General features: G+C 39.6%; 1 protein-coding gene across 4 annotated transcripts in view; it reads right to left on the bottom strand.

Moving 5' to 3' along the window:
- PDE7A (phosphodiesterase 7A) overlaps positions 1 to 12655 on the bottom strand; it is a 75890-nt gene extending 63235 nt beyond the window's left edge. For 2 of the 4 annotated variants that reach the window (XM_039550086.1, XM_039550085.1), the window contains exon 1: positions 12450 to 12654. In XM_039550086.1, the coding sequence (XP_039406020.1) occupies positions 12450 to 12587 (138 nt within the window). In that variant the 5' untranslated portion in view covers positions 12588 to 12654. Of the gene's footprint in view, positions 1 to 12449 lie in introns of all 4 variants that reach the window. The other 2 variants (XM_039550087.1, XM_039550088.1) reach the window with 1 other exon arrangement.
- Positions 12656 to 23225: the final 10570 nt, after the last annotated feature.

The following is a 23225-nucleotide window of genomic DNA, read 5'->3' on the forward strand; positions in this document are numbered from 1 at the left end:
CTCTGAAAGTGCTAGAGGCTACTGTATGTTTTCAACAAAGATGAGAAAATTGATACAGAGGCACTGAAGAAGCAATTGAGAAGCAAGCTCAGTGTTGGAAACTGTAACTCAGCAACTATTGCCTCACTGGAGGCCTCTCCATATCGTGTAGGCGCTGCCATGCTCTGCAGCACAATCTCTTTTTCATTCCCTGCAGAGAATTAGCAGCATAGCCCATACCCCCCTGCAAAGAATATCGGGTCATGAGAAGCGGGGATGAAAGCCTACACCAACACTACAAGACAACACATATACACACTCCTAGGTGTCCATGGAAGAGTTAAAAGCTCACAGCTCGCTCTTCCTGACAAGAGCCACTTCCTCCTGTTTCCCAAAGCATTGACCAGTGGAAGCCCTAAAGAGCAGAGATCTGCTTAAAACTTTATTATGTATTACTCTAACAAATAGACTATACTTTCACAATAGATCCATTTTCTTTATTTACCAAACATTTTCATTGGCACCTTTAGAGTGAAGTAAAGCACAAGGCCTCATAAAGACACCTAAAACTTTCACGGACAGTTTCTGAAAGGCTTTATCTGGGCATAAGCCACCATGCAGGAACGTGAAGAAAGCAATGCTACAAAGCAGGCAGCAGCAGAGGTGAGAAAATACAACACATGAAACAAATGTGGATCAATGTGTGCATTCAACAAAACCATACTGTTTTCACAACAATCTCATGAAATGCAGGGGTAATATTCTGCTATCGCACACGTCACGCAATTATCTGATCTTCACCTTCTCCCAAGGGGAACAAATCCCAAGAGGCACTGGTGGCACATCTCTCATACTGCCTTTTGTCAGTCCTCAGTCTTTGCTCTCACAAGTACTACAAAGGAGATTTCAGGCATGACCTGAAATCTATGTGGTATCTTCTACAGCAAAGATGAAGAGCTACTAAGAGAGGACAGCCATGCACATCACCTTTTCCATCCTCAAGTTTTACTTCAACTGCAGAACCATCATCTGCTACTGATCCATTCTCTTCTCAAATGCCAGCATGCATGAAATGGAAGCCAGTATGTTTACTGCCGCAGCTTCTTCTCTTCCATCACGATCCAGTAAACGTATCAGCAGTATGGCCTATTATATCTCCTGTATGTTGACAGCTCCCAGGAATGCTCTCCTGGTGCTACTCTGGGCAGATGGCATATGGCATCCCAACTTGCTCAGGGCACTACTCCTAGTCCAGGGGCTGGGTTCCACACAGGCCCCTAATGAACCCACATACAAATACCTCCACAGGACTGGATGCACTTCAGGACACGATTCAAAATAATTCTGCCAATCAACATAATCAGCATACTGTGTGCTCTACTAAATTCAGCAGAAATGGATGGCTGAACAACTGTGCACACATGTACACAGTCAATCCAGATTTGTTTGATCTGGCAACTCAGTAACATAAAGAACAGCAATTACAGTATGACTGTCCTTGCTCTAAGACATGCTTCAGGGCAAGCTCTACAAAGGAGATATCTAACAACATATAACCTGGAAACAGGAAAACCAAAAAGACTAAGAAGAAGAATCCCAACAGTTACCTGACGTCATCCTGAAGCACTCCCAACTGTAAAACTAATGTGTCATTCTAACCAAAAGCTTCTAAAACCTCACCATAAATTATAAAGGCTAGCAATCTAATAAGTAAAAATTTCTTACTTAGAAAGATCAAGTGAAAGCAACAAATATTTCCAAAATTGTTATCTTTAGGATATTATTTTGTCTTGTGACTTGATGGTAGCAAATGGTACAATGAATACTGTTTTTTTCACTTTTCTGAATCTATGCAGCACCCACCATATCTTTATTCAGTTACCACATTTTCATATATATTTATATATTTATTTTCATTTATATATATATACAGACTCACTCCCACATACAAACACACACTAGCAGGCCTTTTAAGTATGCTAAACAATTCTCCAAAGACAAATGATAGAACTGAGCCTCACGTTCTCACACACTTCATTTATAAACTGTAGCAACCGTAGCTACTTTTCATTAAAAATATGCAGAGAGGAAAGACACAGTTTCACATTAAAATAACCTTACATTTGTACATTATTTTTAAATCACTATTCATACAGACAAGAAAAACAAAAATTTTCTTATTTTGAAGTCCAATAAGCCAAATTTTGAAATTGGATTTTTTACAGGTAAAAAAATAATATAGATTCTTTTGACTTAATGTACTTAATCAAGCATTTGTTCAAAGGTTATCAATAGTCCTTTTAAAATGTTCCTTATCAAGTCAAGTCTATCTAATATCTGAAACACACAGAACCATGGACTCACCTAACAAAGATGAAATTACAGATTTTGAAGCTGTGTGAATAATAATATATAAAAGACACAGGGGGCACAATGCTTCCTCAGAAATACTAAATACCTGAATGCAGTGCACTACTTAATTTGAACAACACCACGGAATTAATCAGCCCACTCTTGATTGCCGAGAAAGTGAAACAATTCCACACAGTTGTCAGCTGTTCTGGACATTCCTCCAACTGCAGTGGAAACAACTTGAGTCAGTTTTGCCACACACTGTGTGGCCTGTGCCTGCATATCCCTGCTCCTTCTCTTGCACCAGCACTCCTCAGATCCCGCAAGAAAACCAGGGAGAGACAAACGAGCAGAAAATTACTGCTACAAAAATTAAAGGGCTTTCTGCTGCTGCAGGTCAGCAAACTGGCTTTCCACAGGGTCCGAGGAGTGCAACTGTCAGCACTAGAGGAGGAGTAAAGATAGGCAGCTAAAAGGAATTACTGTGCAAGCAATACTGCTTACATTTAACACCACAAGCACTTTGGAACTATGACTCCAGACACTAAGTAAAACTCTTACCTGAAAAACAATTTCCATTTAAAAATAATATTAGTAATAAAAACTATGGCTCCTGTCAACAATAATCACCAACCACAAAGCCTCTCCAAGCACCAAGCACAGCATTACAACGTGTCAAGGCACAATTAAAAAAACTGCCCTCCTATTTTTCATGACACATTAAACACAAAAATCATTGTACTTAATTTTAACAATCTTAATTTCAGGAGCGTCAGAAACAAAAACCCTTTGTAACATGTATTATTACACTAAGAAACTAGCTTAAGATGTATTTTTTAGCTTTATCAGCCTTTGTCTTCTCCCACCCTAACCAGACCCTTTGCCACCTACACTCAGCATAAGAGAAAAACTTGATATCCTGACTCACAAATTGCTTCCAACACAATCAGATTTTTCAGAATGTAGCTTCTTTCCCATGTTCTCATATAAATACAACAATATTAAAAAATAGTCTTAAACTTCAGTAGTCTTAATTTTCTTTCCTATTTATTCAGTCAATCATGAATAATAACTCCTTGTCTAATCCTCTCAAATCATCTTTCCTAACAAGCTTGTGAAAATGGATTAGCCTCGTAGTGCACAGCTGATTATTTCACTTACAGTCTATTGTATCAAAAGGTGATAGGTGGAGAATTTTAAGCAAGGGCCTTTTATTAAAACAAAAAAAGAAATCCCTTCAGGCCTCAACTTACGATGGAAAGGCACGGCAAAAGTAACATCATAATAATCACAAGAAAAACAAAAAACACAAGGTAACCATAGCTTCAACCATTCAACACCCTTAAGGAGATGAAGCCTTTCTCCTCTTTAAAATAGCCTGAAAGTCAATACAGATCACAAAGTACAAGCCCAACACAAAACTTCAGGAATTTAGCACCTGCAATTTGCTAGATTTGACTTCTAGTCTTCATTTACGGTAGGTTGCAAAATTCCTGCAATTATCTGAAGCAACAAAGATGTAAGGAGAACGACTAGATGCAGAGGACAGCCACTAGCCTTTTTGAAAGGAGAGGGAAAAAAATTGAGGGGACAACAATTTTTTTTAATATTTGGGACATTATGAGCTTCTCAAGGTTAAAAACTCAAGATTATTTTTTTGTTTTGATTCAGGCAATGAAGCTTTACCATTTCCCCTGTCAATTTGTGAGTTAAATACTAGATGTTTCATCTGGATAAAAATATTATCAGTTTATTTTGTCCAAATGAAAACAAGTTAGGAAAAGCTTATTAAATATATTGTTTAACTCAGTGGAAAGTGCAGAAATTCCTATTATCGCCATGCTAAAAGAAATGTAGCTCAGACTTCACAACAGAAGAAACAGAACAATGGCAGAACTCCATAACAGATGGACAGTCTAGATCTCATAATAAACAAGAGCATCAAAAAACCCTGACCTTTACTTCCATATATAGACACTTATTTAGCAGTTTCATACCATGTTTGCAGCTATACAAAACTATAGATTTTTTCTTTTCCCAGTACCAGAAAAAGTTCAATTATTGCAGCTGAAATCTAAAGTCTAAAACTCCAAAGGTAATAATCAAGGAAATTTAAATATTCCAGGCTTTTTGAAACCTGGTTACAGGACTTCACCATTGCAAAAGTGAAGACAGGGCACTACTGATAAGACTCACACCCCTGCCACACACACACATTTCAGGAGATTACTGTGGCACATGAACTTTACTGGAAAGTTTAAGAAAATGGAAGTGCAAGTTCATGCCTGACTAAACATGAAACCTCCTCCTCAGCAAACCATCAACTGCAGCATCAATATATGGGGTGTATTAGCTACAAACACAAAGCAAAAAATAACACAGGCCAGTGCCACTCCTTCCATGACAGCTACAGTTCCTCCACTACCAAACTACGCTATTCAAAGTAATTTTTGTAAGAGTGCTAACTTTTTCTGATCTAGATGTATAACTGAGTCCCTCAGGAAATCACTTGCTTGCCATCAACCTAACACCATATGTACCTCCATTTTTAAGACAACTAAAAACCATCACATCAGACAGAAACTTCACACAAAGTTTATAAATCCTTTCTGTTCCAAGGCTGATCCATCTCCTGAAGTCTCAAGGTTCCTATTATAACTTTTTCCCTCACAGCCCTGGAATACATTTCTGTATATTTTCCTTTGGGTTTTTTTTCCCTTCAGGATAGAATTGACCCCTTGCCCTAAAGAGAGCAACAGGCTGTATTTCACACGTATTAAATATCCAGTTTTATAAGTCAGAGCAGCCTCCAGCTATGTTTGTCATGGGGGGAGAAATAGGAAAAAAATCCCAATGACTGGTAAAGGAAACAGTGTCTTTCTTTCCACATACCTCATCTGGCAGAAAGGACAGGAAGAAATAGTGAAATATTCTGCTAATATAGACCTTTCTTTATTATTCTCATCGCTGCATACTCTTTCTGATGCTCATGCAGGCAGAGGAGGAAGGCCTGCTGCAAATCTTGGCTCTTTCACAACTTCAGCTACGAGCTGAGAAAAGAATTCACCCTCTACCTTGTGATGAAAAGCAGACTCCAGGAATCTCTAATTATAATTATTGTGGGAGTGTGGTCAGGAAGATAGTAAATCAGATTGCCATATCAAAGGTGTACAAAGAGGGGGGAAGTGGGAGGAAAACAGGAGACAGGCTGCTGTAACAGAAGTAAAAAATTCTCAGAGAGGAGGGCAGGGGAAGGCAAGATAACAGCCACAAATTTATTTTCAACTAGAAAGAAAACAAAATATTTGGCTACAAATTCCTTACAATACAGCCAGGATGCAAACACACAAATAAACAACTCTCCAACTAACCCCTAAATCTAGTTTCCCAGAACTGCATTTTTATAATAAGATATTTTGTCTTTGGCAGGCTGCCTTGCTGGATTACACAGGGTGCTTATTTACACTGCAGTTACTTGTTAATGACATAATCAGAACAAACTGAAGAAAACTTCAAATCTGATAAAACTCAAACTCTTTCAAGGTTTCCTGTGCAGACTGTGTGCGTAACTCTGAACTAGAACTTGAGAGGTCTGTGTTCAATTCCTGGTTCCAGACACATGCTTCTTGTGAGACCCTACATGCATGTGCATGCCCATACCATATATTTGTGTTTGCTTATATAAAAAACTTTTTTCAAGCAGAACTGAACATTTCATTCAGCTGTGAATGCACACAAAGGATTATTTGCACTAAATGCTTTATGTAGTATGATTACCAAGATTAAGATTCAAATTTTTAGCATGTCCATCTTTATGCCTTCATTTACAAAGAAAAGATATTCTAATAGAATTCACTACATTCCTTCAACCATAAGATACAAGAATTTGTATCTTAGACACACATCTGTAAAATTCACATGTGGAAGGTACTGATACATGTTAACAAAAATTTACACAGCAAAGGACAACCAAGTTACTTTGGTTTCACACTTCTGGGACAAACAAACAAACAAACCAAAAAAATAAAAATAAAAAAAAAACCAAAAAAAAAAAAAAAGAAAACAAAAAACCAAAACAAAACAAAACCAAACAACTAAACTAATTTGAGCTGTAAAATTACTCATTATTCCCATGCAGGTTCAGCAAATTTGTAACAAAAGCAAATACAACAGATTTAGTCCAATCCAAAAGGTGTTTCACATATCTGAGCCATAACCTGGCACAACTTGGAAATGCAGTCATGAATCTGAGATCTTCAATTCAAGAAAATTACTGAGTAGATGTAGAAATCTACAATTTTAGCAGAAAACCAGTGGAACGTTGCAGATATCGAGTGATGAGGGAAACACAAGAAAACAAGAAGTTAATGGTCACTAACATGATAGAGAACTATTCTAACAGATCACCATTCTATTACTAGCATTTTTTTCCACCACAGGCTTTGCAAAAAATAAAAGAACTGAAGAAATAAAGATTCATAATGCAGATGTCCTCAGCATTGTTTTCTACATGCCAAAACTGTAGAACACGTGTCAGAAAACTTACATTATTTCTATGATACGTTATTAACTCAAAACTGAGCTTAGTACCACGTTGACTCGGAATTAACCCAGTTTGGACACTGTTGCTTTTCTCAAGCAACCTAGAAAAACAGACTTACCTAGCAAACAGGGTTTTTTTTCAGGAAAGCTGCTGAAACAAACATCTGAATTCCAACAACCTGTATTTGCATGCTATTACTACATAATTAGTTCATATAGAATACTGAATATTCATACACTAATGCTGACTTCTTGTAAAATTGTTTTATGGCTAAAATTCAGTATTTCACAACTTGGGCACATAGCTATAATCTCTCTTTTCAAATCAATTTCTCTTTAAAGATAGCATCTAAAAATTGAGGTTCATACAAAGCACAAAACATACTATTATGCAATCAGGACAAAGAAGAATTGACTTTTGGTGATTTAAGACAATCTAATTAATGGGGACTTTAAACTATTATTCTGTTCAAATCTTACATAGACAATTATAAGCCATGAAATAAGCTGCTATGACCTTTTTGCTGAATCAAAGTACCAATGCTGCTTTACACTACAACATATGAAAAAGTTAATTGGTCATAAAACTCCGGGCATTTTAAAAATGAACTGCCACATAAAATTACTGTAGTGCATGAAAGCCTCAATCAGAGCTTGTCTGTGCTGTGCGTAGAGTCAGCGTCAGTCTCTCCCTCTCATATGAATAGATGCAATCTCAGCAACCAGACACAATAAATACATGATGAAGGGAATGGCAAGCATAGCAGCAACACAGAATTAATTCCAGAGGCTAGGAATGACAACATGAAAATTATTTTATTATTTTAGCTCATTAATTATTCATGCAGTAGAGATACAGGAAATGGCAGGAGAAATCTAATGAAAGAGCCAGCAATTGAGAAGCACTGATGAAGAGGATTAGAAAGGTATAGAAGAAAAGTTATGAAAAATGGTGGATGAGAAAAGAAAGGGGCTTAGGGCAAGGTTTCGCATTTAATAGTAGGGCAAACATAAGGCATTCCTTCTTCTTCTCCACTGCTTGTTACTCCTGGTCTAGCATTGCGGTGTGCTGCTTCCTCCTTACTAACAGTCACAATCATTTATGAAACTGTACAGTGAGTCAGCCAAGGCTGAAAAATAACCTGATCAAAAAAAAAAAAGAAAAAAAGAAGTTGATACAACTAAGAGCAGAAGAGTAGAAAAGAGCAGGAGTAGAAATGAGCAGCTGCAAGAGAAAAATAGGTCATGCCAACACTTCTCTCAGCAAAAAGGTGCAACCATGGGATTAAAGACCAATGTCTATGTCCAGACCACATAAATACACCTCTCAACTGCATCTTTTAACTTACCATGCTACATGCAGAGCAAAACATGTTTGGATCACATCAGGTGACAAACAGTGACAACAAGAAATACACAGCAAATAGAAATACATAGCAAAAGGTGGCCTAAGCACTTTTCTAATGCTGGGAAAGAGGAAGTATACACCTTTCACTGAAGAATCAACCAATGCAGTAGATTTCCAGTTGCTCTTAGTGACTTTTTCCCCCCACTTCATCCCCCAAGTCAAATCTAGGATTCCATGTGCATGATCTACAGTTTATTGTTCAAGTGTATATCCCCTGAGAGTCACCAAGTATGACACTATATTGCTTAAGTGCATGAAATGGAGATGCAATGAAGAAGCATCATGAACCAGGTTATCAAACACCAGGTAGCAGTACATGGTAGTGCCTGGTACACAGTAGTACTTGGTACTTCAGGTGGAGACAGTGCCTACATTTCTGAGATTCAAATGGAGTCTTCTATTATTTGTTCCATTCCTTCTTCATGCAATTTCGTCATTAGGAGACATTTTCTTTATCATCATCAATTTCACTCATTTAAAGACAGAAAGGCTAAAGCCAGATCTTTACTTCTATTCAGACACTGCTACTAGATACCACTGATGCCATTTTTGGAAGAACTGAAGAGACTGCAGAACCAGTTACAAAGTAGAGGCATGGAAATGAGTCAAAAATAGCAGGTTAGGCCAAAGTTTTCTTACTCATTTGTGATATGTTTATGTCAATTCTACATGGGGTGAGGGGGAGTGCAACGCAGGACAATCTAAAAGTAGCTTGCAGCAACGTTTGTGAAGTGGTTTTCATTATAAACCCTTATTCATAAAAATGCAGACTAAGAATTTTCACACTAAGTACAGTTCAAGAAATTTTTTTATTACTATTAACAACACAAGTTAAAAACTAGATGAGGCAGTAAACCAAAAATTGTTCTCTGAAAACTCAGCTTTAATTTGAAAACATAATTTTGTAACACTTGGAATGAACACCATGAATGTATGGCCCAAAGTACTAGTTAACATCCACCTGATCTCACAGTGAACCTAAATTCAAATCTCATCTATGTGAAATGTCCTGGTCATTTCAACACTTACACATTCAAATGTCCTTAAAAACAGCTTTTAACACTAGCATTTAAAATTATTTCATATTTAAAGACAATTATTAACCAAACATTTGTATAAACCCATACAATAGCAGCATTTCACCTGACTGGACTTGAACAAGAAATATTACAAGTAACCTTCAGATGTCACCTTTATTATTTTTGTTGTAAAAACTTTGAAATTAACAAAAATTAAGATTATAGAGAAATAATTCATACATAAAAGAAAACTACAAGGACAAAGGAATATGCCTTTCTCTACATTTATTTGGTATAGTAAAAGGTGCAAATTACCACAAGGAAGACTTAATTTCGGTATTAAGATAGAACTCTCTTATAACAAGAACTGTTAAGCACTATTAAGAACAGTTGACCAGTGAGATTGTGTAATTTCTATTACTTAAGGCTTTCATGAATTTCAAAAGCCTAGTGGTATCATCTTTTCCTTTAAATTGGTTCTGACAAACTTCACTAAGCCTATTTTATTCAAAGTGATGGCAGGAAGCTACCAAGCTTCCTGCTTGTGTTAGTTTTCTGCTGTTTTAGTGTACCAAATGAGCAAACACCTGACAAACATCAGAGATGGCATAGAGGAAGCAGTAATAACACGTGCCCAGTGTCAAGGCTTTTAACCTTCAACAATAATGAGTTATGTCAACTCACCTCATCTCGTAAGACTATATCTTAAAAAACAGATTAAGCAAACAGATTAGACTGCCAATAACACTGTAAGTACAATTTATCCTTCCTGGGCCTGAGAGGACTAGACCAGAATTCTGGAGGTCATTTCTAGCACCACTCTATTTAAGCTTCAAAAAAGCAACACACAGCCCATTTTGAACCCATGTAGTGAAACTTTAACCAAACAGAAATTTTACTTAATATATTAAGAGATAAATATTTGCCTGCTTAGGACTGTCACAATTCAATGGCATATCTAATGTAGTGTGCGTTTATCTCATGTATGTTTCCTATATAAAATACCTTATTGCTGGAAGGATAAGCCTAAAACATCTTATGACTCAATCATGTCACTTTTAATCCCTAACCAGGAACACAATTTTCAAGACCTTACATTTTTCAAGAAAATCTGCTAAATGCATATTAGCTGTAAAATGCTGGCTGTATATACCAGTTCCTTGGGTACACATCTCCAGTTTTACTCCTATTGCTCAAAGCTAGCTGGAGCAGAAGACCAAAAATGACAAACTGATAAGGGTTCAGCACTCTTTGAACAGGAACGAAACTGGAATACTCCCGAGTCTTACAAGAGACTTGTAAGGTAAAGCTAAATTCAGGAGTTAGACAGGATCACTGATCTCACTGGTGATGCTTCTTGGTCCATCATTTACACCAACTTGTGACTGCAGGTCTGGTAGACCTATTCACATCCTATTGTTTGCAGGGGACTTCAGTGAAAAGGAAAAAAAAAAGGTAAAGCTGTACTCTAATCAGATGTCCAATAACAGCAAAGGCTTCCTCACTTAAATAGCCTAATTCCTTTTTATTAATTAGTAAACTTAGTTACTTGGTTTATGCAGACAGAATACTACTTGGTCAAGCACACATAGTTTCCTTTTCTTACAAGTTATTCAAGCACCTCTTCCTGGAACTCACTAATATACCTGCAGCATATTGGTCAGAAAATAAGGAATCCATTGAGAAGCTTGAAAGTTGAGGAAAAAATCCCAAAATACTTTAAATGTCAACAGCATATTTAATTTGGTAAGCTTGTATACATTTCATCCATCATCTGTTCTGGAGACCATACAGAAAGGAATACAACATACCACCTTGACAATTCTGCCTATTCCTTTTCAGAAAACCACGAATGCTTCAAACAAGGGAGACTCTTATCTGCACAGAACAAAGCGTGCTATATCGGGTTGGACTTTCAAGACGACTTATACGTATGGAAAAGTCACCATCACCAAGTACAGCTCAGAACAAGCAGTAAGAATGGAAAAGATCCTAACTTGGTTGCTACATGGAAAATTAATTTGCCATAAAACCAAAGATTTTATCAATTATTACATTTATACTCAGGGAAGGGAGCATTGTCAACATATGTTCATCTTCATTTGCTTGCTAATAATTATTCCCATATGCATTCAAATTCCTGGTCATTAACACAGTATTTTATTGATTTTTCCTGTACAAACATACATGTGCCTAATGCTCACACACACACAGAGCTTCACTACTACCAAACAGGGGACAAAGCCAAAAGCTACTGGTAGCTCTGTACTTTCTACACAGATGTATGTGTAGCACAGCAAGTCATGAGAAAAAAAGTAGAAAAACTTAATAAGATACACCAAAAATGTGCAGAACAAAAAAATACCATTACACATGCAAAGACATAATCTTCCGTAAGGACAACATACTTCACAGCAGTTAAACAGATCTTTCAATCTCGACATAGGAAATCCCTCGAAGCCAAAACGGGCTGACTCCCCACCAAAACATATGCTTTTCACCATAATTCCAGATTTTCTCCAGAGACTTCCGCCAGAATATAATTTTATCACTGGGTGCTGGGAAACCATACTAACGCACATCCAGAAATTTAGGGCAGTGCTCACAAGAAAAACCTGCCTTTTGTCCTGATAGTTATAATGACCTTTTTCACAGTATTTCCAACACGATCAGATGAAACAAAATACAGTACAGTTCACATTGTGACTGATGTAATATGGGCTGGGAACAATACCGTGGAAACGAAAAAGCCAAGGATCTTTGTCTCCTTCTAGACAGATTGCCAAGTCTCAATAGTTGGAGTGAGAAAAAGCAGAGCATCCCAAATAAAACACTGCAATGCATGTTCACCATTTCAGTAAAGTCGCTGCAGCTTTTGGCAACCCCATAAGAAATTTGCACCCTTCAAAGAAAGCCCAAGCTAAAAAGAACAGCTAAAAAACAGCCTTAGCTTAAAAACTGCAGGAGAAACAACCCACTGGCTGTGGAGATAAACCCCAAGGAGTTCAGCACTCGCATCGCAAGCGATGCTAAATAGATAACCCCAGCAATAACTAGTCATAAAAATATTAAATGCTGTATTATCTCGCCACCGCCGCCGGTATTCGGGGCAGGCGGACAAGGGCGGCGGGCCCGGCGGCAGTGCCTACCTGCGAGAGCTGCCGGGGGTTGGGGCAGCCGAAGAGCGCGGAGCTGGAGCTGAAGCTGATGGCCCCTCTGCGGCTGAGGACGTGCTGCGGCACCGGCCTGTCCAGCGGCAGCACGGGCAGCTGGTAACATACTTCCATTGACGAAGCCTCCGTGCGCCGGCCCGCCGCGGGGCAGCGGCCTCGCCCGCCGCACCTGCCCGCGCAGGGCTCGCCGCAGCGGGAAAGGACGGGCGGCGAAGCCCCGCGGGGGCCCGGCGCCTCCTCGCCGCCCCCGCGCCCCCCGGGGGGCCGGGCCGGGCCGCGCCGGGCCCCGCGCCTTTGTGCTTCGCCGCCGCCAAAGCCCGGCGGGAGCCGCCGGCGGGAGCGAGGGGGAGGCGGCGGAGCGGGACGGCTCTGTCAGCGCCCGGGGCGGCAAGTCCCGGCCCGCGGCCGCCGCTGCTCCCTGCCTCAGGCGCGCTGCCGCCGGCGGGAGCCGCTGTCAGCCCCGCTGCCCGGCGCCGCGCATGGAGGGCCGGGGGCCGCGCTGAGGGAGACACGCGCCGCGCTTGCCCCTATTGTCCGGCACAGCCGGGAGCGGGGGAGGAGGAGGAGGCGCCGCTCTGTCGAGGGGAAGGGGCCGGGCCGTCGGAGAGGGGACCCGGGGAGGAGGGGGAGGAGGAGAAGGAGGAGGAGGAGAACGGATAGAAGGAGGAGGAGGAGGGATGGCGCCTCCGCCCCGCCCGCGCGCGGCGGCCCGGCTGGAGGAGCAGGCACGAGCCCGGCGGACCGTGCGTGGGTCGCGCGGCTGGCGACACGCGCAGAGCAGCGTCATCACGTCACCGCTGCCCACACTCTCCCCCGTCCGCGCGCACCAGGCAGGGGCGGCTCGGCGGGCGCCGCGCGCCGCGCGCATGCGCCCTGTCCCCTCCCCCTCGCGCCTTCGCAGGGGCCGGGGGCGGCACCGCCCTCCTTCCCTCTCTTCGCTCCCTTCAGAGTCACAAAATCACGGGACGGATTCGGCTGGAAAAGGCCTGATGGATCATCGAGTCCAATCTGTGACACGACACCACCACGTCAACTAGACCATGGGACGAAGTGCCATGTCCAGTCTTTCCTTAAACACTTCCAAGGACGGTGACTTCACCACCTCCCTGGTCAGCCCATTCCAGTATCTAGTCACCCTTTCTGTGAAGAAACTCTTTCTAATGTCCAACCTGAACCTCCTCTGGTGCAGCTTAAGACTATGTCCTCTCATCCTGTCGCTGGTTGACTGGGAGCCCCATCCAGCTACAACCTCCTTTGAGGGAGCTGTATAGAGTCATAATGTCACCCCTGAGCCTCCTTTTCTCCCAGGGGACTAAACACCCCCAGCTCCCTCAGCTGCTTTTCAGATTTGTGCTCCAGACTCTTAAGCCACTCCATTACTCTTCTCTGGAGTTGCTCCAGCACTTCAGTGTCCTTCCTGAATTGAGGGCCCCAAAACTGGACACAGTACCCGAGGCGCAGCACTGCTTGGGTGAGACCCAAGGGGTCCTGGAACCCCCAGGCCAGAAAGGTGGGAAGTGGGGGTTTGACTCAGTACCCCTGTGTCATAAGATGCCATCCCCGAGGGAACAGCATGAGGTTGTGTCAGGAGAGGTTTAGGTCAGATACTGGGAAAAGGTTCTTCACCCAGAGGGCCGTGGGGTACTGGAACAGGCTCCCCAGGGAAGTGGTCACAGCACCAGCCTGACAGAGTTCAAGGAGTGTTTTGACAACACTCTCAGCCACGTGGTGACTCTTGGGGATGGTTCTGCACAGGGACAGGAGTTGGACTATGATGATCCCTTCCAACTCAGGATATTCTGTGGTTCTGTGTCTGTCACTCCTCAGTTCCCTATACCCCCTTCCCCCGCCCACCCGTCCCCACAGGCTGTGCCTTTATACAGGGGGAGTAGCACTGAGGGGGCTGTGGTGTCACCAGGGCCAGATCCGCCTTCTGTGGCTGCTCCTGTGGGAGGCTGGGCACTGGTCAGTACAGCCTGGCCTTGAACACCCAACTTGGGCAGATGCTTGAAAACCAAACACAGAAAGATAGTTTTGTTTCAAAATGCATTATCCATCAAATGCAATACACTGGGGAGTTTGTATTTGCATTTGAACCACTGTGGTTCATTTTTAGAGTGTGGAGAGGTGGGATTTTTTGCAAGACAAAGAGGTAAAACCATGTAATTTTTGTTAAGGTAAAAAATTAGGTTCCTGCAAACCACACAACTCCAGGAATTGGACTTTAAGGTAGAAAAGGAATAATTCATGACATGATCTAGTGGGCTATAGCTATGTACATCACATTAGCTGGGACACTTAGAAATAAACTTTTCTCTTCTTTTTTTTTTTTTTTTTAAGGACTAAACCTCCCTTTGTCTCTCTTCAACTGCTTTTTTTTTTTTTTTTTTGCCCGTCCTTTCATCTCTTTTATTTCTCCATCATAAAAAAATTCCTAAATATAGCATGATAGGTAAGGGAACGTTTCTGTTCTTTGAATAATATATAAAGTGCCTGTACCCACTTAAAAATCAGATTTTGCAAATGATTCATATGATTTAATTTTGCATAATACATTGTTCTTCTAAGTGCTTGCTTACTGGCAGAAAGGTTTAGATTTCACATGATAGTGGTTATTTATAGGCAATGGCACAGCTTTGGAGGAACCCATTTGGAAAGAATAGGTGGTTTGTATGGAGGATTTTCATCTGCTTGAACTAGTTCTAGAAGCAAAAAGTTTTATAGATGTGGACTGATGGCCATTTCACCCTGAGCTGTGAAGTTAACAAATGCCCCTTGTTCTTTTGCAGAACTGTAATCCCACCTTGTCTTATGGATAGCCAAAAGAACATATGGACACGTGAGGAGGACACTGGATTGACTGCTGTGTCTAAAGAGCTTTTTTCAGCTGTTTTTTCCCCTTTTTTTCAAATAAAAATTTCACAAGCATTCTCAGTATGATTTGATAATGTATGCATGCAATAATTCGAGATATAATAAGCACATGGTAGTTCAAAGTAAAATAACGTACTCAGCCTTTTTTTCCCAGTAATTAAAACATGTCAGGTTTTCTTCTGCATTCTTTGACAGTTTACTCACATTTGGCCTGCTTACATTAAATCAGCAGTGCATTTGAGTTACTGATAGAACTCCACCAGCTTCACTGGTGTCAGGATTTCCCTCTCCCAATAATTTTTCAAAATTATTTTTGGTTCTTTTCTACTAATAACGAATTTGTTTTCCATTCTCAGGTAGGATGGATTTTTATTCTAATCAATCTAAAATTCAGTTCATCAAAAATATACCACGTTTTTTAGGGGGAAAAAAAAGCATATTCTTACTTTCACAATATAAACAGTGTAAATTTCAATCCTATGTGGTCAAACTATATGTGTGTTCTAAGGTTCTTATCAGCTCTGCATATTTTCTGTCTGATTAGTTGAAATTAGTTCTTTAAGGACACTTTAATTTTCAGTCTGAGACAGTATAGCCCTAAATAACATAACCAGTGTTGTCCCTCAGATTATCTTTGATCTCTAATTAATGTTACATAAACACCTTTCAGGAAACTGAAATACATTGTTATGAAGTTAGCATAGATTTTCCAGGCAGTAACTGCTTCCATATGTGTGCTGTTTTCAGGACACAAATTGCTGTTTTTTAAATAAATACAGAAGTTATTAATGTTAGCATGATGTTGATTTTGAGTGAATTTACAAGGAAGACTCTTAGAGAATCATAGAATGGTTTGGATTGGAAGGGACCCTAAATATCATCTAGTTCCAACCCCCAGGCTTACCCCAGGATGACAGACAAAGCCTTAAAATTATGGGGTAAGTCACACATTTTCAGCCTAAATATGTTTGTTGCAAAAAGACTGCATATTCTGTGACTTATATCCTGCCAATTCTGTGTGCTGTCTTCCCTTGCCACACACTAAGAGCTTGTAGAAAAGGAAGGAGGGTTTTTACTGATTTTTGTCATAGAGGTGTAACAACACCAAAGTGTTTATTCACAGCATTTTGTTTGAATTAAATTTCAACCACAGATTTCTTTGAGTACCATGGTACTGCGTGTCTTAAATGCATCATACGATTTCATGAGGTGCCATAGTTCAGCCGTGTAAGCCCTGTGTCTTGTGAATTCTTTATCAAGGCAGATACAGCTATTAATTAGAATATTCAAATTTAGGGAGCGTTAATAATGTTTCAACGTTTCTTTTCACATTTGCATTTTATGTCTTTTACACATCATTATTATTTTCAGGGTGCTGTCCAGCAAGGAGGGAGCATTACTGATGGCCGGATTTATCACAAAGAATAGCACTTGTGAAAGTGGAGAGATAGAAGATCACAAAATCTGAGTTAGTTTAGTTTCCTGGTTACTGTGAAAAGAAGATGAAATCACACAGGTACTCCAGCAAGACCTTCTGCTGGATTAACTACATGGCACGGAGTGCCTCTCTGGGGCACAGCCAGCCAACACTGGCGGAACTGAACAGTCTGAACAGAAGAGGATGCTTTTCCCATGTTCTCTGTACAAAATGGAAAATAAAGATCCTCAGAGGCATAACGTGCTTGTACTTTGAAAACACCTGAGAACAGAGGAAATATTTATTTGTACAGGTACATGATCTAAACAAGCACAAGAGGCTTTAGTTTTTCTTCTTACCTGAAGAAGTTATGTGGTATAAAAATCAGGGTTATTTCTGTAGACAAGTAAAAAGTCTCTTCATTTGTTACATCCCCAGCAACAGCATTTTTAGACATTGTTTTTGGCATTTCTTTGGCACAGAACCACATAATCCTTTTTTTTCTACCCAGAGTTATTGTCTGAGTGAATACTGTATATTTCCATAGGAATTTCAGACATCTGGCAGCTCAGTTGAACTGTACTTCTCTCCCTATTTGGTGTGTCCCTTCCCTGTGCCTTGCCCTGGGTCTGTGCTGGGCTTGTTTGAATTGTTGTGGCAGTACGACATTCTTGTCTCCTCTTTGGTTTGACATCCCCTGCACCCTGGATATTTTCTGCAGGACTTTGCATCATCCCCTCAGTTTGTTCATCCTTCCTGAGTGCGATAATTTGCACTTTCCTTCACCTGAGTGTATGTATTGTGATTTCCTCAACCCATTTTTTTGGTTGGTCAAGACTGAATACTAGTCCTGTCCTTCAGTATACTCCCAGACTTTCCTGGCTCTCTGTCATCTGCAATTTTAATAAGCATGGTCTCAAAACAGTTCGGCAGTAAAAATTCCATGAATGAGTTAGTCTATGACCTGGAAGAGGTCTGAAGAATGGTATTTGTGTATCCTGTCAACTCCGGTATTTAGTATCCTGTCAACTCATGCTAACTCCTCTGGGAATGATTTTTTGGATCCATATTGCAGTAGCTTTATCTTTTCTATGGCCCATGTTCATCTTTCCTAACTTTAGAGGCTTAACCTGGAGAGCAGTTGCCTAAGGCTAATTTCATAGTCAATAATTAAGGGAAAGACAGCAGGCCCTTCAAGTTGTTCTTTGAAGTTGCCTTTCTCCTCACTGAAAGGAAGGAGCACGGTGTAACCTTTCTCCTAGTTTAAGTGTGCTTCAGTTTGTGTCTGTGAAGTCAATCAGATGAAGTGGGATATGTGATGGTGTTTATGGCAGTGTCAGGGTGGGCCATGGAGAAGGACGGTGTCAGCGAAGACAAGCTAAGTCATGTGTGCCATGTTCCCATTAGCTGCAGGTTTTGTCACTCTGCTGGAGAGGCAGATAAAGTCTGTTTGACTTGTCTGGGCAGACTGCTTGTTTGCTTTTGCTTCAGCTTCTGGTATTTTGAATATTATATTGAAAACTGTTTAGAATACTTTCAATTTTTGTAATAACTTCGGTTTCACTAAACTGACGGTGGCTAATAGACATGTACCAATCTATGCCAAAATCAGCAAGATGGAGCAGAAAGTTAAAGCGTGATCCCAGAGCATTTCAAGTTTTAATTTGCTTCCAGTCCTAAGAATCATCCTCTATGCTTACTTTAAGACTGGAGTCTTACTGACGAGTTATAGCCTCCAGGAACAGGACTGACTGTGGAAACAGGCTAACAAAAGTCAGTTCTAAACACCACTACAGACTGTCGTAAGTTTAATATGGGTTCAAAGCCAGCTTTTTCTAACTCCACTGAAGATATTATTGGGAATAATTCTTTCTAAATGCACTTCGAAAAAGTTCTACCTAGAGTGCACACAGCTTAACTGGTCTGAGCCACTGAAGTTCTGGTTTTTCAGTGATTATGGTTACCTGGACAAAAATCCTCACACTACAGTTAAAATGACTAAGGGCGTTGGTGTCAGCATAAGCCTGTGGAGAAAGCTTCTCTTTGTGTCATTTTTACATGAATAATAACAGCTGATGTGCAGAATATTTTTAATACCTGAGTGGGAGGATATGAGAACCCCAGGTGCAGTTTCTGAGGTGCAGCTTACAAGTTTAATGGTGTTATTAGAAGCTGAAAATTCACAGCTTTGTATGTAGGTAATGGAGGTGGGTTTGGACCCCTATGAACAGATGTAACAAATTCATTGCACATTCACCAGCTGAATAATTTCTTAGCATGCCATTCAGTGTAGAGTACCCGGTAGCCTCCATGATAAACTGCAGAGCATCAATCACTCATTCTATCTTTAGAAAATCCAGTGGTTTATTTTGATTTGATTTGGTGGCTTTTTATAATGTTTTATGTTCTGCCCTAATACCTCATTGAAATTGCACATCCTTTCTAGATTCCTTTACATGAAGTTGTAATTTTTAGCACAGTCTTTGCAAGGATTTTCTAAAGCAATTTTGACTTCTATTTTTTAAAAATTTCCCCATAATTAGGGATTAGAGTTAGATTTGGATTTGGCAGTCATGTTTATGTTCAAAAGATTCCCGATGTTACGTCTGATCCTTTATTGGTCTATTGATATGACTGAGTCTGTCAAATACTGACAGAAGTGAAATAATGAGCTAAAGTTGCTGCTTACCAACTAGGCTGAAACAACAGTGTTTTATTAATCTCACTGCGTTGTGTTATCAAAAATCAAAGGAACACTTTGCTGTTTAAAGGTCAAAAATTAGACCTTTCTTGAGATCCTGCCTTCTTCTAGGGCAGAAGGGGCTTTCCACTGAATTCATTCTGCAGAAGGTCCTGTTGTGAAATAAGCCCACAGGAGAAGCAGCCAATGCAATTCCTATTTAAAAAATAAATAAATCAAGCATGAGCTTTAACTAGTCCTGGTTTTTATAAGACCAGTGCTGGCAATAACACTAGAATTTTTTCAGACAAAGCACATTTTAATTTATGTCTGGTTATATTAACGATATATGAAAGATGAGTACACTCCCTTTTTGCAGAAGCTTATTTGTATGAAAATGTAGACAAGTTGCTTTTTTAGAAATGCTGAAATTAATGAAAAATTTCTAGCAACAAAAGGACACTTTAGCAACAGTCTCCCTTTAGTGTATGAAGCAAATCAGAAATGGGAATTGGAGTAACTTGCAGCATTTACACATCTGATAATTTGGATGACTATATGCAGGAACCTACAGTCTTCCTCTTACACCTACATTCCTCTTGCATTTTGGCTTTTTTACTATTCAATTTTATTTTTATTGAAGGGCTATTCTGTGCAATTATTCCCTCACAAAAGAGTTAAGTTGAAATAAATATTAACTACTATTAGAATTAACAATCTCATTCAGAGGATCACATTAGTAGTAAAACTGCATACTAATTAATATTCAAATAAAATTACTTCATTATATTCCAAGCAGTTATTTTTCTGCCTTTTCAAAAAATGCTTAAGCATACTACCTCATTAGAGCTTGCTTCAGAAATTAATCAGGATTTTCATTTTTTGTGCTTCCTTTTCAGCTCATTGGTGGAACTGCTCTTCTATCCAAACCTACAGCAGTAGGTAGATTACCTAATCCTATTCAGATGAATAGAAGTGTGAGGATTAAATATTTGCAGCTACTCTTGTTTTTCCACCATGTAGCACCCTGACATTTCTTTGTGAAGGAAAGAATGTGTCACGGTTAGCATTAGCATGACTTCTCCTGCAAGTCTGGAAAAACATCTGTCATTCTGCCAGTCTTCCCATTAACTACCTGAGCAAATGCAGCGAGAAGATTTCATTACTTTCAAGAGACTAGCTCTGCTTTTATTTAGGTTTATTCTTTGCTAGACCTTTTGTTTTTAACAATTGCGAAAAGGTAACTGGCATGCTGTCACATTTACAGCTCACTAAATTTCTATGTGCTTAATGCAATTAATACTGGAAGGAATATTGCCAACATGTCAACAAAAATGCAACAAAGTGATGTGAGGGCTAGTTTACAGAAATTCCTGAACTCAACTTTGTCTTGACCAAATGAAAGAAAATTGTTCTTTTAACACAAGTGCATACTAAAAGGATTAGCTCTGATAAACTTTTATGTTCAGCTAAAAGACAGCCTGCGTACTAGGAGAACATATTTTGATCAATTTCTTAAAAGCAGCTTTGCATTTAATTAGAGACAAGTCTCGTGTTTTAAAAGCTGAATGGGGGAGGGGGTGGGGAAGGAGGGAGTAGTACACTAAAACACAGAGGCTGAGCCCCATAACGGTGTGGAGGGCACTGGAAATCTGGTTTTAAAATACACATTTTGCTAATACACGTTGTGCTAAACTAGATCCTGCTGTGCAGAGAGGCCATGCCCCTCCATCTCACTCCTCCTGGCTATTTGCTTCTGCCAGCCAAACAGCACAGCTGGTACAAGGTGCAGGTATGTAACTCGCAATGGGGATGCCCCTTTTGGAGTCATTAGACCTCATGATTTGTATCATAAAAACTCACCTACATGGTGTAAATCAGCATTATGTAAGGAATTACTCAGATACTCTATAATTCAAAAAGTGGTTCATTTTAGAAAATCTAGTTTTAAAATCTCACAGAAATATATTCATTGGAATATATGAGTAACATAAATATATAACAGATAAGAGTGATATGTAATGTATATATGGAATATATAACATGTCTAATATTTATGTAATATATTTATGATACAAGATAGACATAGCAGAAATTGTGGTGAAAATATAGGTTAATTGGCATAAAGTGTTAGTGGTACAAAGCATATACTTAATTTTCTGCGTGTTCTTACATGCTTTGCTGAGCTGGGATTATGGAGAGCACCCTCTAGTCATGTCAGAACATCAGTTAAATCTACATAAATCAATACCATGTCAGCAGTTTTCTAGATTAAATTACATGACTAGGAATTTGTAGACTACTTTATACAAGTGTAGGCCTAAGAAAATAAGCAGCTTTTTTAATGTTTCATCTTACCTTGGACTCTGAATGTTTGTTAATATAATTCTTTAGTAAGAAATTTCATACTACAATGTATAAAATCTGAATAAATGTACTAGTCTGCAAATGGTTCAAAACCTGCAAGGCTGAGTGTTTTATAGAATACCTAAAACCAGGAAAAACCATGACGTCTGCTTAGTTCTATGAAGGAGGTTTTACTTACACACCCAGCTCCTGACTACACAAAATAAGTAGAAAGCCCTGTCTAAAAAGACAGAAAGAGTGTAAAACCCCAAAAGAAATGCTGACATTACTGCAGACCACAAAGAATTGAGAACAGGCCCAAAAAGTTTAATTTGGCGAAAGATTGCTTATCTTGCTGTGATCTTGAAATAGATCATCTGTGGGCAAATGACATGTCATTGCATCTGTAACCAAAATAATCAATTCCCAGATAATGGGAGAATTTACTTTCATTTGTTAGAAGTCAGAATTGATACTAATACACTGCAAGTCAATACCATTTGCATTACAAGTGCCAGGTTTATGGCAAGATGCAGAAAAAAATGTACAGTGTGAAGCTATGCTCCCAAACAGCGTATAAATTCAAAGCATAAATTGCTTTATAATTCAATTTTCAGTTATAGTTTTGTTTTCTTGTCACTTTATCACGTCTGTATGCATGAATGTCCATTTGTGGAAACAACTGATGAAATAGATCTTTCTAAACACTACTTGGAAAAAAACAAATGTTCATCCTACAAACATTCATAATTGCTACTTATCAAATGTAGGAACAAACATTGTCATGTATGCAATTTGTAACAATACATTAATTTAAATTTCATGCGACTTTCAAATAAAATAGGAAAAGGAAAATCGGTGAAATATGCTATTGCCTGGCACCAGCAAAGGGGATTGCGATGTGAATCAACAGTAGCAGCATATACTGACTGTTACCAAGTAGTACGTAATAGGGATCCTGTTCTGCTCGGTTTTGACATGCATTCTGCAGCACCCCATTTCCCCTTTCTATGGCACAGAGTCCACGCACACCCTGTAAGTCTTTATAATACTGCTACATTCCAACCAATTTCTACTTGCTCTAAAGAAGGGCTTTTGCTCTGCTTTCCTAGAAAAGCTTCACATCTTCAGATTTGTGATTTTGGAATAAAATAAACAGTGGAAATCTGGAGAGTTAGTTGTTATTTGATAGTCTGATTTCCCGTTGTTAGAATTGTACAAAGCTTCCTGCAGAAGCTGATGCAGGGTTAACCTTGGCTGGGGACTGATTGTGCAGCAGGGCAGCAGTAGTTCCCATGCCTTCTTAAGTAGCTTAGGTAATCTGCTGCTAGGATACCAGAGTTTGGGAATCCCTGTCTAATATTTGCAAACTGTTTTGAAATAATATTTTGAAGTAACATGTAAAAGTTTGAAGAGCTGGTTTTTTAAGGAAAGC

The sequence above is a fragment of the Corvus cornix genome, chromosome 2 (genome assembly GCF_000738735.6).
Source record: "Corvus cornix cornix isolate S_Up_H32 chromosome 2, ASM73873v5, whole genome shotgun sequence".
In the NCBI taxonomy this organism is placed as follows: domain Eukaryota; kingdom Metazoa; phylum Chordata; class Aves; order Passeriformes; family Corvidae; genus Corvus; species Corvus cornix.